Source organism: Macrobrachium nipponense, chromosome 41 (genome assembly GCF_015104395.2).
Source record: "Macrobrachium nipponense isolate FS-2020 chromosome 41, ASM1510439v2, whole genome shotgun sequence".
NCBI lineage: Eukaryota > Metazoa > Arthropoda > Malacostraca > Decapoda > Palaemonidae > Macrobrachium > Macrobrachium nipponense.
Window position 1 is genome coordinate 9,061,091 of NC_061102.1, and position 14,052 is coordinate 9,075,142.

At 42.9% G+C, this 14,052-nt stretch overlaps 1 protein-coding gene across 11 annotated transcripts in view; it reads left to right on the plus strand.

Annotated features, from left to right (window-relative positions):
• The window catches only part of LOC135212488 (bromodomain adjacent to zinc finger domain protein 2B-like), a 99,017-nt gene that overhangs the window by 41,450 nt on the left and 43,515 nt on the right, over positions 1-14,052 (plus strand). For all 11 annotated transcript variants that reach the window (XM_064245965.1, XM_064245971.1, XM_064245974.1 and 8 more), the window contains 5 exons: positions 287-528; positions 846-1,135; positions 7,717-7,972; positions 9,874-10,014; positions 10,439-11,549. In XM_064245965.1, the coding sequence (XP_064102035.1) occupies positions 287-528; positions 846-1,135; positions 7,717-7,972; positions 9,874-10,014; positions 10,439-11,549 (2,040 nt within the window). The remainder of the gene's footprint in view (positions 1-286; positions 529-845; positions 1,136-7,716; positions 7,973-9,873; positions 10,015-10,438; positions 11,550-14,052) is intronic.

Here is a 14,052-nt window from a genome sequence, read left to right on the forward strand (position 1 = left end):
TATGACAAGAGAAAAGTGAACATAGTTTTTATGATGCATATAATAACTTTTATGTACATAAAAAAAAATTTGACGAGAGAAGTTAGCATAGTTCTTATGATGCATATTATAACTCTACATTCTAGCAGCTTTTGTTTCATTGTAAATAAGACTTTAGATGACATTCCAGATTGTAAATAGCAGCTTTTGTTTCATTGTAAATAAGACTTTAGATGACATTCCAGATTGTAAATAGCAAGGTTTTGCAATTTTCCTTACTTTGGTTTTATTTTTTCCTTATCCACAGATATGGAATCCTTACCATCTATACAAAGTTTGCAATTAGCTCTACTGAATGACACAGAGAGTGAAGAAGAACTCCTGAGTGTCCTTTCGCACCTCTTGGTGTGTGCTATTGAGGACCCTGGAATTCCGTCAGCCCAAAGACATACGACAATACTGGCACAGACTTTGAATCGGGCAGATATCACTCATAATAATATTTCTGAAATATTACGGGTATACCTTAACGCCAATGCTACTGGCGAGGTGAGTGTTACCATCCCCAAACCTTTTGGGAAAACTTAAATGCATTGTTGGTTTATTGTTGATGTAAGCTGAATCTGACTTTTTGTTTTGTGTAGTAGAAGTTGTATGTTTTGTTCTACAATTTGGACCTCAAATTTATGTAAATAAACTAATTCTCTTAGTACTACAGTGCGACAGAATTCTACCAATGAGATTTGTGTGTTATGACTAAGACAGATGTTGCTATTGCTATGTTACTATATGTAATATGATTGTATTTTATATTTTGTATATGATGTCTACAATTTAAATTTGACAACTTGGTCTCTTTATCCTAGGTACGAATCATACATGGGTTAATGGGAACTGAAAAAGAAAGGAGAGAAAATCCAAAGAAAGCTCAAGAATGGGACACGAAGTTAGCGGAGATGGATGCACACAAAATGGCCCAGTGGCTTGCACAACTGCCATTCCTGGCGCTGAATCCAACGCAGAAGAGTGAAATCGTTGCATACGTTTGTAATGAACTGTTGCAAAATAAGGCTGTTGTGAGACAAATAGAAGAGTCTCTGGATCGACATAATAGTTTAAAAACTGAAAAGTGGAAACTTGATGCCAGAATAAGAAAGTGAGTGAAGTCTGCACACTTAATTTGTTCCGACTAAGTACAAACCGTCGGTTGTCTAACAAAAGGATATCCGCGGGAACGCGCCGCCGCTACCGCATACAAAGAGTTCAAACTTGAATCGCTGTACCTGGGTCTGGGGTAACTGCGCGGGGTGAGCCGGGCCAGCTTGGGTAGGTCATTGTGATACCATTCTTTTCGCGGTAGCCGTCGTGTCAACACCTACTCCTTCCGCCTTGACCCGACTTGAGATAAACAACGCTATGACCGCCGACTGTAGTCTTTCTTTATCGTGATATATCTTTTGACATCCTGTGCTTGAGTGCTTCCCCAGTGCCCTATTCCTATCCTTTTATTTATCCTTTAGTATTACCTAGCATCCTAACTTCCCTGTAAGTATGGAAGGCGGATCTATGGTGGGTTTTTCGGGGAGGATTTGTGTGGTGTTTCCGATGGCATGCGTTGCGGTACATCTTTGCCTTCGCCAACCTCGGATCCTCATCTTTGGTGTATGCTTGTAGGGGTTTTGTTGAATGTTCCCTGATGCATCGTGTTCAACCTGTGCGCAGTGGAATAATTGATCAGTGGAGGCTCTATTATGAGGCGCATGAGAGTGTTTTCAGTGACGCTAATGTTGATGCCGATAAGCCTAGGCCTAGGCCGACTACTGTGGGGCCTAAGGCCGTGTGTGAGGGGGATAGTGCCCAATTGGAGAACACTAGGCCTAGTAATTCCTTCCTCCTTATTAACGGGGGACCTAGTTAGTGAGCCTAGTGTCCTTCCCAAGAAACTTAGGCTAAAGAAACCTTCGTCGTCGGGGGCTAGGAAAGCAGGTAAGAGGAAAGAAGCTACCTTAGGGGCTGGGATCCATGTTCCTGCCTCGAAGCGTAACAAGAAGGGGTCTTCAACCGAGAGCTTGTTCCCGCCTAGCCTAACGGCCGAACTATCTAGGTATGACCATAGCAGTACCGAGACACAGCCGGGTTGCCAAGGTAACCCCCTGTTCCTCTCGGGCACAATCAGTCCAGCCCCAAGAGGGATCCGGTGACGGACCTGATGCCTCACCCTCCCATCCTGAGGACAGTGCTAAGGAGCCCGGAACGGGACCCAACTCGCAGGAGCCGGAGGCCCCCTCCCCTCCCCTCCAGAAGTTGCGGCAACCCGACGCAAGAAGCCAGCCAGCCACAACGCTCGGAGGAGGAGCATCAATGGAGACCTTTCGATGCCGCAAGGCCTAGGTCGCGCTGAGAGACCAGTGCCAGCGTTGATGCCCGAAAAAGCTAGGCCTAGGCATGAGCCTAGTACCTCCGCACCACCTCCATCAGTTAGCCTAGGTACAGTGGGGGCCCAGGTCCTGACCGTCCACCCGCACTGGTGACATTGCGAACCTGGTCAAACAGGCGGTGGAGGACTACTTAAGCTCCAAAAAGGAGGTTTCCCAGCAAATGGAGAAGAAGAACACCAGTCTAGAGGAGTCTGCCCGTAGGATGGAAGAAGCCAGGAAGAAGTTCCTTTTGGAAAAGAAGTCAGAGGAACTGTTTCCAGATTTGGGTGACAGTTCTGACTCTGATTCCGAGCCCGATTCATGCTCCGAGGGGAGCCTGATTCTGACCCCAGATTCGGACGGCAGTCAGACTAGCTCACCTGCGGAGCCCGAGCCCTTATCATTCAACCAGATTCTGTCGTTGATTAGAAGCGCCAATGGCCTAACAGAAACTGAGGAACTGAACCAGGAGTTTCAGTCAGAGGTGCATAAGGTGCTCAACCTGAAGAATTCACAGCCCCCCTCGGTCAGCCTCCCCTGGAGCAACCAGGTTAGGCTAGCCATGGCTAGAGCGTCCCGAGAAGCCACGACTTCACCAACTAGGGTATCTGAGAAACAGAGGTGGCTTCCTATCCCTGCTCAGGGGGCCAGCAGGTATTATAGGCCAACAGGTGACAAACTAAGGGAGTCTACATATTCCAGGGACCTTGCAGATCTCTTAGATGTCAGTCTGGACGCCCTTCAGAAAAAGCACCTCTTGCTCTCTCCCTCAGAAAACCGAAGGACTCATTCGCGCTCTAGCTCTGGCCCTCGCTACGAATTCGTGGATGGAACGTCTACTGGCAGCACTTCGCAGTTCTTACCGAGCTCCAGCCTCAGCAGCAGCAGAACTTGTCTTCGTTCATGCAGTGTGGGATCAAGACACTCTCGCACCAAGCAGACAACTTAGCGGTCCTGTGGGCTAATATGGAGGTGAATAGGAGAGAGAATGCCTTCAAGGAGGCCAAATCGCCAGTGGTGAGAGACCTCCTCCCGGACTTACGGGAAAAACCCGCTGTTCCAGAAAGAAGTTCGCAAGGCAGCGGAGAAGAAGGAGCGATCTCTCCAATCTAGGGCTCTCTCCAATTCCGCAACCCCGGGCCATAGACCACGGCCAGCACCACAGATTAGCCAACAGGTAAGAGAAGCGCAGAGACCGGCTTTTCCCGTGCGTAGGCGAGAGGAGAAGAAACCTTACTCTGTGTCGAAGGACAAGTTCCATAGGAGAAGACTCGTCCCTTTCCATCAAAGGAGCGGAAGCAGAAGGGCAACAGAAGAGAGGGAGGTCCCCGCAAGAAATTCTAGGCCAGATCCTGCACGTCAGCGGAAGGTAGGGGGTTGCTTGGCTGCCAATTGGCAAGTGTGGCAGCAAGCAGGAGCGGAAGATTGGACCCTGCAGGTTATCAAGTCAGGCTACCGTCTTCCCTTCCAGTCTACACCACTCTATCCCCTACCCCCATCCAAGTCCCTACCTATCGACCGGACTCGGACCGCGGACGGCCCTGGAGGAGGAAATATCCAAGCTACTTCAGAAAGGGGCGTTGGAAGAGGTTCAGGATCCAGGTCCAGGGTTCTACTCCAGACTCTTCCTGGTAGAAAAGGCAACAGGGGGTTGGAGGCCGGTCATAGACCTTTCACCCCTCAACAATTCCTTTCCTTTCTTGACAAAGTTTCGGATGGAAACGGCAGACTCCGTTCGAGCTTGTGTCAGGGAGGGAGACTTCATGGCCTCAATAGATCTTCAAGATGCCTACTTCCAAGTCCCTGTTCACCCCCTCCTCCAGAAAATTCCTCAGGATTGTCAGCAAGGGAAAGACTCTGCAGTTCACCTGCCTGTGCTTCGGCCTCGCCACAGCCCCACAGGTGTTCACCAGGGTCTTCAAGATAGTGTCAGTTTGGGCACACGCAAGAGGCATCCGTCTCCTCGCTACCTGGACGATTGGCTCATCTTAGCCGAGACGGCTGCGCAGTGTGCGGAGCACCTTCAGCTAGTTTTGTTCATTCGTTCAGGAACTGGGAGTGGTGGTGAATGTCGACAAGTCGGATTCACTCCAGGCAAAGGATGGTGTACCTCGGAATGACACTAGATTCATCCCTCATGAAGGCCTTCCCCTCGGAGAACAGGGTCTCCGGCCTAGTATCTCAAGTGCGGAGAGCTTTGGGGCCCAGCCCTCCCACGGCAAAACTCTGCCAGTCCATCTTAGGACACATGGCCTCAATAGAGAGACTAGTGCCTCACAGCAGAAGGCGTATGAGGCCGCTTCAGTGGCTGTTCAAGAAACAATGGTCTCCTCAGGAAGGGGACCCCAACAGCAAAATTCTTCTCTCCCAAAAGAAGTAAGGAAGTCCCTGGAGTGGTGGATGGTGCCTTCCCACCTCCAAGGGGGCATCTCTCTCAGTCCGAGAACCCCAGAGATTCTTCTCTTCACGGATGCCATCCAAAATAATGAACGGGTGGGGGGGAGGCGGCGCACCTGACCGGAGGAAGAAGTTGAGCGGCCCTGTGGTCGGAAGAAGAGAAAGCAGCTCACATCAATGTCTTGGAATTGAAGGCAGTCTTCCTCTCCCTTCAGCACTTCCTGTCTCAACTCCAAGGGAAAACGGTGGGCCTAATGTCAGACAACTCCACGGTGGTGGCATATCTAAACCAAAAAGGGGGGTGGGGGCACAGTCTCACTGGATCTCTGTCGCCTAGGCAGTACAAATCCAGGAGTTATCAAGAAAGTGGAGGAAATGGACATCACCCTCAAGGCAAGATATATTCCAGGCAAGAAAAATGTTTGGGCGGACCCATCTGAGCAGGAGGGGACAGATAATCACACGAGTGTGGTCTCCATCAAGAAGTAGCAGATGGCCTGATAAAGAGGTGGGGCTCTCCGTCGATAGACCTCTTTGCCACCGCATGGAACAGAAAACTGCCAGTGTTCTTCTCCCCACTCCCAGGACCCGCAGGCAGCGGGGGAGGATGCCCTCCTGCAAGATTGGGAAGAACCTGGACGCTTACGCCTTTCCGCCTTTCCCCCTCCTCCAGAAGATCCTTCAGAAGATTCGCTACTCGCAGAACCTGCGAGTAACCTTAGTAGCTCCTTGGTGGCCGGAAGCCCCCTGGTTCCCAGAAGTGCTGGAGTCTTCAGTTAGAGGACCCGGTAAGCCTACCAGACAGAATAGATCTTCTCGCCCAACCAACAACGGATGTTCCTACACCCAAATCCGTCGGCCCTCCGCTTACACGGGTTCAGACTGTCATCAAAATCCTCCGCGATAGAGGTTTTTCCAGGCAGTTAGCTGAGGCCATGGCCAATCCTGTGAAACCTTCCTCAGGCAGATTGTACCAGGGAAAAAGTAGCGACGGTTTCAAGATTGGTGTCAAGATAAAGGCATTGCCCCAGACGAGGCCACCATCCCTCAACTAGCGAGTTTTTTTCCACCACCTCAGGAAGGATAAACGACTATCCATATCGGCAGTGGAGGGTTATAGAGCGGCTTTAAATCAAGTATTCGCGTGAAAGGCATGGACCTCGCTGCATCTCCAGAAATTTTGTTGCTCTTCAAGCACTTTAGGAAGACCTGTCCCCCGAGAGAGCTACGGACTCCCCACTGGGATGTAGCCTTAGTCCTGGAATCCTTGAGAGGTCCTCCCTATGAGCCCTTACATTCAGCTTCCTTGAAGAACCTCACCTTGAAGACCCTTTTCCTCTTAGCCCTGGCATCTTCGAAGAGGGTCAGCGAACTACACGCGCTGTCCTACGAAGTGTCACACACCAGGCGTTGGAGGGAGATGGGGTTCTCGTTTGTCCCTGGCTTTGTAGCCAAGACTCAAGGACCCATACAAGCCAGAGGAGATGTTTTCTCTTTTACCATTCCTTCCTTGGGGGATTTTACCGGCTTTGACAAAGAGGAACTGATTCTATGCCCGGTCAGAGCCATGAAAGCCTACCTCAAGAGGACGAGACAGTTTTCAGACCGGCTATCAAACGGCTGTTCGTGGCCATGGGCAAGCATCCGAAAGAGGTGGCTAAGAATACCATCTCCTTCTGGATCAGACAGGTTATAAGAAGGGCCTACGAAAACAAGGAAGTACCAATACCAAAGGTGAGGGCTCACGAAGTTAGGGGCATAGGCTCCTCTATGCTCTTCAGGAAGAACCTCTCAGTGGTCAGGTATTGAGAGCAGGCACCTGGAAGAGTCAAACCACCTTACCTCACTCTACCTACGAGAAGTTACGTTCAAATCTCTAGAAGTGTTCTCTCTGGGCCCCATTGTCGCAGCCCAAGAGATCCTCTAGGCGTTGGTCACCCGCACTGCGTACCTCAATTTGGAAATACACACACTCACACTCCCAGCAATTCCCTAAGTCCTGGCCGTAATGTTGAAGGGGTATGAGTGAGTTTTCCTGGTAACCTATCCTACGTATGACTGTACGTCCATGACACGACTTGGCCACTACTGACTTACCTGGAGAGTAGAATGATGGCTAAGAATCCTTCAGGAACAGCCTCTGAGTAGTATTAGTACCATAGGTTAGGACAACAGCCGGAGCCCCTTGGTTTCTCCCTATTGAATCCTTACCGTGTAAAGTGTCATGAGGAGTAGGGTGGGGGTCTGGGTTAACATCAGGTCATGTGAAGTTATTGGCGGCTCTTCAAAGGGTACATTCAGGTCACTCACCTTACCCATCCTCAGTTCGAGTCTCCTTTTGTTAGACAACCGACGGTTTGTACTTAGTCGGAAACAAAAGTAATTTTGTCGAAAAATTATTTTTTCCTATATACAAACCTAGGTTGTCTAACAGATTAATGGCCCTCCTCATCCACCCCTCATTGAGTTATGGCCCCCATTTTGAAGAGTGTCTGTTTAGACTAAGTATTCTAACGGCTCAAAGAATGGTATCACAATGACCTACCCAAGCTGGCCCGGGCTCACCCCGCGCAGTTACCCCAGACCCAGGTACAGCGATTCAAGTTTGAACTCTTTGTATGCGGTAGCGGCGGCGCGTTCCCGCGGATATCCTTTTGTTAGACAACCTAGGTTGTATATAGGAAAAAATAATTTTTCGACAAAATTACTTATTTGTAATTAATGAAATTCTGCATTCAATTTTATATTCCTTATTTTGAGTTATTCCATGTGTACTCAATCGATTGAAGTTACATTTATGAGGACAGTGGAACTTAACACCTTGGTAACTTATATTTATAAGCATAAACTTCAGCATCATCATCATTGTTATTACCATTATATATCCCTTTTTAACCTGACATGTAACTCTGTTTTATTGCAGGCTTCGTATGAGTGTGGCGAGGAAAAGAATATACAATGCAGCAGTGAGGTCTATGATGGAACGCTCATCAATGATAGGCGGTGAGGATTCCAACATGTCAAGTGTGTCTGGTGTGTCCTCTTGTCACGGGGAGCAAGATAAGACTGAAAAGAAAGATAAGGAGGATGATAAGTTGAAAGAGGATGAGGATGAGGAAGAAGACGAAGACAACGAAAGTGGAAATGACAGTGATGTGATGGAAGAGGTCCCAGACGAGGTAAGGGCACGCTGTAATTGGTGAATAGTGCTTGTGGTGTGAGGTGGTGATTTTACTGCTGAACTTTTTTTTTTTATTATATTTTTCTTTTTTGCCTGTTATAGACTATGAAGGTAAGATTAAGTCCAATGTACCATTTGGAAAAGGAGTTTAGAATGAGTAGTGATCATTATGGTCTGTTGATTTGTTATGAAGGCGCTCTTCTTGTAAATCTGTCATTAGTAGTCACTCACAGGTAATTTCCAGAAATTCTGTGTAGATGGGACTTTTCAGGTATTTTAAGCAAAATAGCGATTATAAACATTTGGTAAGTTGATAATACCAAAGGATATGTGTATAAGACCCCATTCATGAGTCAGATTTTTTCTTAGCACAACATAAAATCTGAATAAGGGAACCAACAGTATAGAAAAACATAAGGACAATGCAGATTTTTTTTTCATGCTAGAGGTAATAGTGGTGCTATTGGTTGCCTTCTTCTAAGTATTTGCATTAGCAAATACTTAGAATAATATTGGTGCTATTGGTTACCTTCTAAGTATTTGCATTAGCAGTTCCATGGAAGGGTGATTGATTAGTACATCCAAAGTGCTGTCATAAGTATAATGACTAGGCTAGCCGAGGCTTTGCTATCTCCAGGCTGCCCAAAGATACTAGCCTGCTTCCAAGCAAAATATCCCAGCCAGTATGCTTGCTTGCAAGGCTCTGCTCTGCCAGCTAGCTTACCTGGTGGGGCAGAGATATTGTTTACATTCTTGCCATGTAGTGCAGTAAAGTTCAGGTATAAGTTTGTAGTCTTAAAGGTGCAGTTATTGGCGTACTGTAGCGCGGATGATCGAGGAATTACTGTGATAGGTTATGTTAGAAATAAAAATAATTGAATCTGGTTTTGTAAAATATAGTGGCTTCGTACGAGCCCATTAATGGTACGTAATTAGCTGTAGTTTCATTCAAACCCATCTGTTATAACGAGCCTTAATTCACATTACTGAATTCTATGGACACTTAGCATCTGAAGTGAATTCTACGGACACTTAGCATCTGAAGTGAATTCTGTGGACACTTAGCATCTGAAGTATCAAAGACAGTAAGAGAATAGTAACTGAAAAATCAGCCATTTAACTGAAATTAATCAAGCAATAATTTATTTTGATTTGATGTTATTTCACTTTTGTTTCCTATATAGATAATCAGTCTTGGTGATGGCTCATTCTTGAATTAAAGCTGTTTATGTTTTATATTACAGTACTATCATATAGTAAATACCTTGTCATCATCATAATTATTACCATTATCATCATCATCTTCAGCGCTTTTTGATACAAAAAGCTTCTGTGAAATTCCTCCACTTGTCTTTCTTGTGCTTTTTCTTCCATTGATTTCCATTCATCTCCAGCTCCCTTATCATTGTTCTCATCTGAGTAAAAAATCATTAGGAATTGGTCTTGGTGCAAAGTACTAATGAGTTAAGACCTTTATTGAACTTAGTATGAGGTAATGGTCGTAAGGCTTTTATTGAACTCATCTACACCCTCCCACATAATCACAATACTGTACTGTTTATTTTATGGCTTATTCGCTTATTCAGAGCAAAGTTTTACCATAAATACTTCTAGAAGTTGGAAATTTGAGATACGTAATATATATGCCAAATATTCCTGACTCTTGCTGTATGTGTTTTCATTGTGAAAATTCTTTAACATTTCGAGTGGTGTTTTTATCTTTCTTGCTTGTTACTTTTAACTATGTTGAATAGTGTTATTGGGATATGTTTTACCCTTCTGTCAACCTTAATAAGTTTTATAGATTTCAGTCATGAGTGCTTTTGCTGTTTGCATGATAGTTAATTGAGTTTTATATACCCCAACTAATATCCTGTGTTCCCAATTTTTTGCGATAAGGAGGATGACAAACATCTAAATGCAGACGAAGCCTCTAAAACGCTAGACATTCTTCAAAGGCAAATGAACCAAGTAAGGCAAGACCTATTTGAAACCGCTCAACAGGTTCGTGGCTTCAACTGTGGCCAGGATAGATACCAGGCAAGTATTTATTTATTTATTGTTTTTGAATAGATTGTCCACTTAAGTGCTTGTACTACATCGCTTCTCTTCTGTTTGACTTTCAAGATATCTTAATTTGCTTGCTCATATAAGGATATTTAAAATGATGGGTTTTAGATAATTTACTTTGATTTTATGTTCAGGTCTTGTGAACAAAGGTAATTCCTTTTTGTTTGTAAATATTTTTCTTTTGGTAGATCTTGTTAATATTTTGTATAGATACATTTGAGTACTGCCAAAAATTACTCTGTTTAAGTCTTACCAAATCTGGAGATGATTTTTATTGAAATCAGATTTTTATGTGATTAAGTTGAAACATTTACATCTGTATGAGATTATAAACTGATAAGAAACTGAAGTAAAACATTTTAAATCAATGAGTATTTTGTTGCTTCTGTTGTAGCGCACAATGTGGGTACTTCCTCATGCTGGAGGACCATTTTTGGAAGGGCTTTCTTCTTGTGACTACACAGGTCGTGAACACTTTCCAGTAACTGTACCTCCATCTGAGTCCAAAGCTGGACTTACTCTTGATGAGGTGAAAGAAAAATTAAAGATAGCACAGTTAGAGAAAGAAAAAAGGAAGGAGGAAGAGGAAAAGAAGGGGAAAGAGGAGGTGAAAGAGGAACCAGAAGTTAAGGAAGAGAAAGTTGATGTAAAGACTGAAGCTGAAGTGAAAGTTGAAAAGAAAGAGGAGACTTCTAGTGATAATGAATGCAAGAATGGTGCGGATGTGAAGCCTGTTAATGGGCAAGTTAAGGAGGAGGAAGAAGACGATGATTTTGAAGTGCCTGATATCCCTAAGCGAACTGAAAAGAGTAAAGAAGAAGTGAAAACAAAAGATGAAGTGAAAATAATAGATACTCAAAATGGTGTTAGTGAAAATAAGCAAGCCAATGGAAACACAACAGCTAATGAAGTGTATTCATCTTTAATTAATGCTGGTTTAAATCCTTATATGGTTAATGGTTTAAAAGAAGGTGGTTCCTCGAACAGTACAGAAGGCATTGACCAGAACCTCTTGGCTACTGGTTTAGGTTTAGTTCCGGGACAGTATCTTAGACCTGAGCATGTTGCACAGCGAGAAAAACTAAGTTTTAGCCTTTTACCCCGAATTCCCTGTGACGTGTCATCACTAGAAGCATTACCTACTGGGCAAACACCCCAAGGAACACCAAGGGGCTCCCCAAGAGAAGCTTCTCCATTTTCAAGGTACAGTGGACCTCAGAGTCCTGCCTCAGGAACATCTCAGCATCAGTTCAACACGCCCCTTACGCCAGGAACAACAGGTTGCTTCAATACACCAAGCGCCCCAAGCACTCCAGGAACTGTGAATACTTCTGGAACAATGCAAGGCACTCCCGTCTCTAATAACAACATTTGTTCGTTAAATACCTCAACGTCTGGTGGCACGTGTTTGCCGTCGAGTACAACGGGAAGCGTTCAGTGTCTTTCTCATAAGGAGTTACTTGAGAGATTACACCAGACCGCTGAAGCTCTTCCTGTTCCAGATGGTAAGTTTAGTACTGTATTTCCTGTTACTTCTGTGTTTTCATGATTTTCTACTGTTCAGAATACCCTGTGCTTTTACTTGGATGTAATAAATTCAAAAGCAAGGATCATAAATTCATTCACACGTAAATCAACTTGAAATTCAATATCAAAAATGCTTTTCATGACATCTTAAAACCTAACGTAATATAGCCTCTCCCCATTGCCTGGTCTGTTCACTATATCTTTGGTAAAAAAGATCTTTTCAATACTTCAGGTAGAATGAAATTGTATTTAAAAAGTCTGCTCTGTAAAGGATTGAAAAGTACATGTTAGTTCAAAGTAAACCCTTCAATAGTCTTAGGCTACCCTAATCCATACTTGTGCAGATTACATAAGATTAATTTTTTTGTTTTTGTTGGAAGTGGGATTGATTACATGAAGGTTAATGAATATCACTTCATTAACATACATACTGTAAAATTTATTAAGTTACAGTGTGTATATATGTATTATATTATATATATCTATATATATATATGCTATATATTATATATACTATATATATATATATTATAGATATATATATATATATATATATATATATATCATATATATCGGCGGCCCGCGGTTAACGGCGCAATCACTCAACGGCGAATCGGTTTTACGGCGGTCGTCAAAAATATTCATTAAAAAAATAAGGCATTTTAAAGGTATCTTTACGGCACAAATTTCAGTTAACAGCGCCGCTAGCGCCGTTGTCTAACGAGTTAATACATATGTAGAAATGCCGTTCAGACCATAAAGGTTATGCAAATTATATTAGCAAATTTTATGGAGAGTTATTACGTAGGTATTAGGGTAAAATATATGTCTCTGACGCTGTTCTATGCCGAAAATATCGAGTTACATAAGTGCAAATTTAGCTATGGATGTGTCGATTCATAATTGTTCATGCTTTTGTTTAAAATGTGTATGAAAATGTATTACATGAAAGGTATTTTTATTTCTGTACAGAAATATGATACAAAGGCAGCTTTTGAAACTGCCCTTCACGTTATCAAATACGATGTTTTTTCATGTTCTTTCTTGTAAGCCGCCGCCTGCCGCTCTTCCGAAAATATCGATTTAAAAAAAAGTGCAAATTAGCGATCGATGTGTCGATTTTATAAATGTTTATGCTTTTATGTTTAAAATGTGTATGAAAATGTATTACAAATAGGGTATTTTTATTTCTGTGCAGAAATATGATAAAAAGGCAGCTTTTGAAACTCCCCTTCAAGTTATCGACTACGATGTTTTTTTCAAGTTCGTTCTTGTATGCCGCCGTCTGCCGCTCTTCCGAAAATATCGAGTTAAAAAAGTGCAAATTTAGCGATCGATGTGTCGATTTTTCAAATGTTTATGCTTTTATGTTTAAAATGTGTATGAAAATATATTGCGTAAAGGTATTTTCATTTTTGTACAGAAATAAGATACAAATTAAGGCAGCCTTTGTAACTACGCTCCACGTTGTCAGGGGATGGTTTTTCATGTTCGTTCTTGTCCGCCAGTTCCGAAAAATGCATTGTATTATTTTATTAATTATGCATCTTTTCCATAAATCCTTTAAAAAGTTATACATTATTTCACTGTATCCAAGGAATAGTTGTATGTATTCTCATATATTATTGTATTTTAAAATACTACGGCAAACTTAAGCCTGTATTCCGCGGAGCGGCCAATGTTGTGGTTTGAAATCAGCTGATGAATACGAGTCTGTTTCACCATAACGCAATTCTGAGCGAATGCTCTTGCTTCTAGTTAGTAGCATAAACGAATATCTATATACTTGACTTATATGAGACAAAGTGGAAATATTTATTGAATATGTCTCGTTGTGAATGTGAACTACTATTTTTTTCGTTCACAGATTACGTGGCGGCATATTTATTGCGTAAAAAATTATGTGATTCCGTTCGCAATACGTAATCCTTTATATCATCGTAATACGAACTTTACGTTATTTATCTTATATCGGCGTGAAACCAACAGTAAAATGTGTTCTTTCAAGCACAGTAGTTTTGATAAAAATTATTTTATCCCAATTTTATCTACAGTTTTGTGTGATGGCAGACGTTTACTGCAGTTTTATCCTTGTTGCCGATGTACGATAATAGTCATTAGCAGCTTGAACAGTTTTCTCAGCTTCAGTTATAACTAGGTTTAAATTTAACGGTATATTTCCCGATTGATCTTTAATCTGTATTGATCTCTGATCTATAGCGAATAAAGTTATTACATTAAGATATCTCAGTTCTATTCTATACATAACGCCATTTATAACAAATACGGTAATGTTGCACTGTAGTACGATGATCGAAATACAAGCCAAACAGATGTTATCCAGTTCGGTTGTACTTAGAAAAAAAAAAAAAAAAAGTCTTTTCTCGTTCGGTTGTTCATGGCTGTACACGTTCACGCAACGAGTATAACGTTAAAACCATATTTTCATCATTCTCTTTTGCTGTTATTGAACTTATGTAA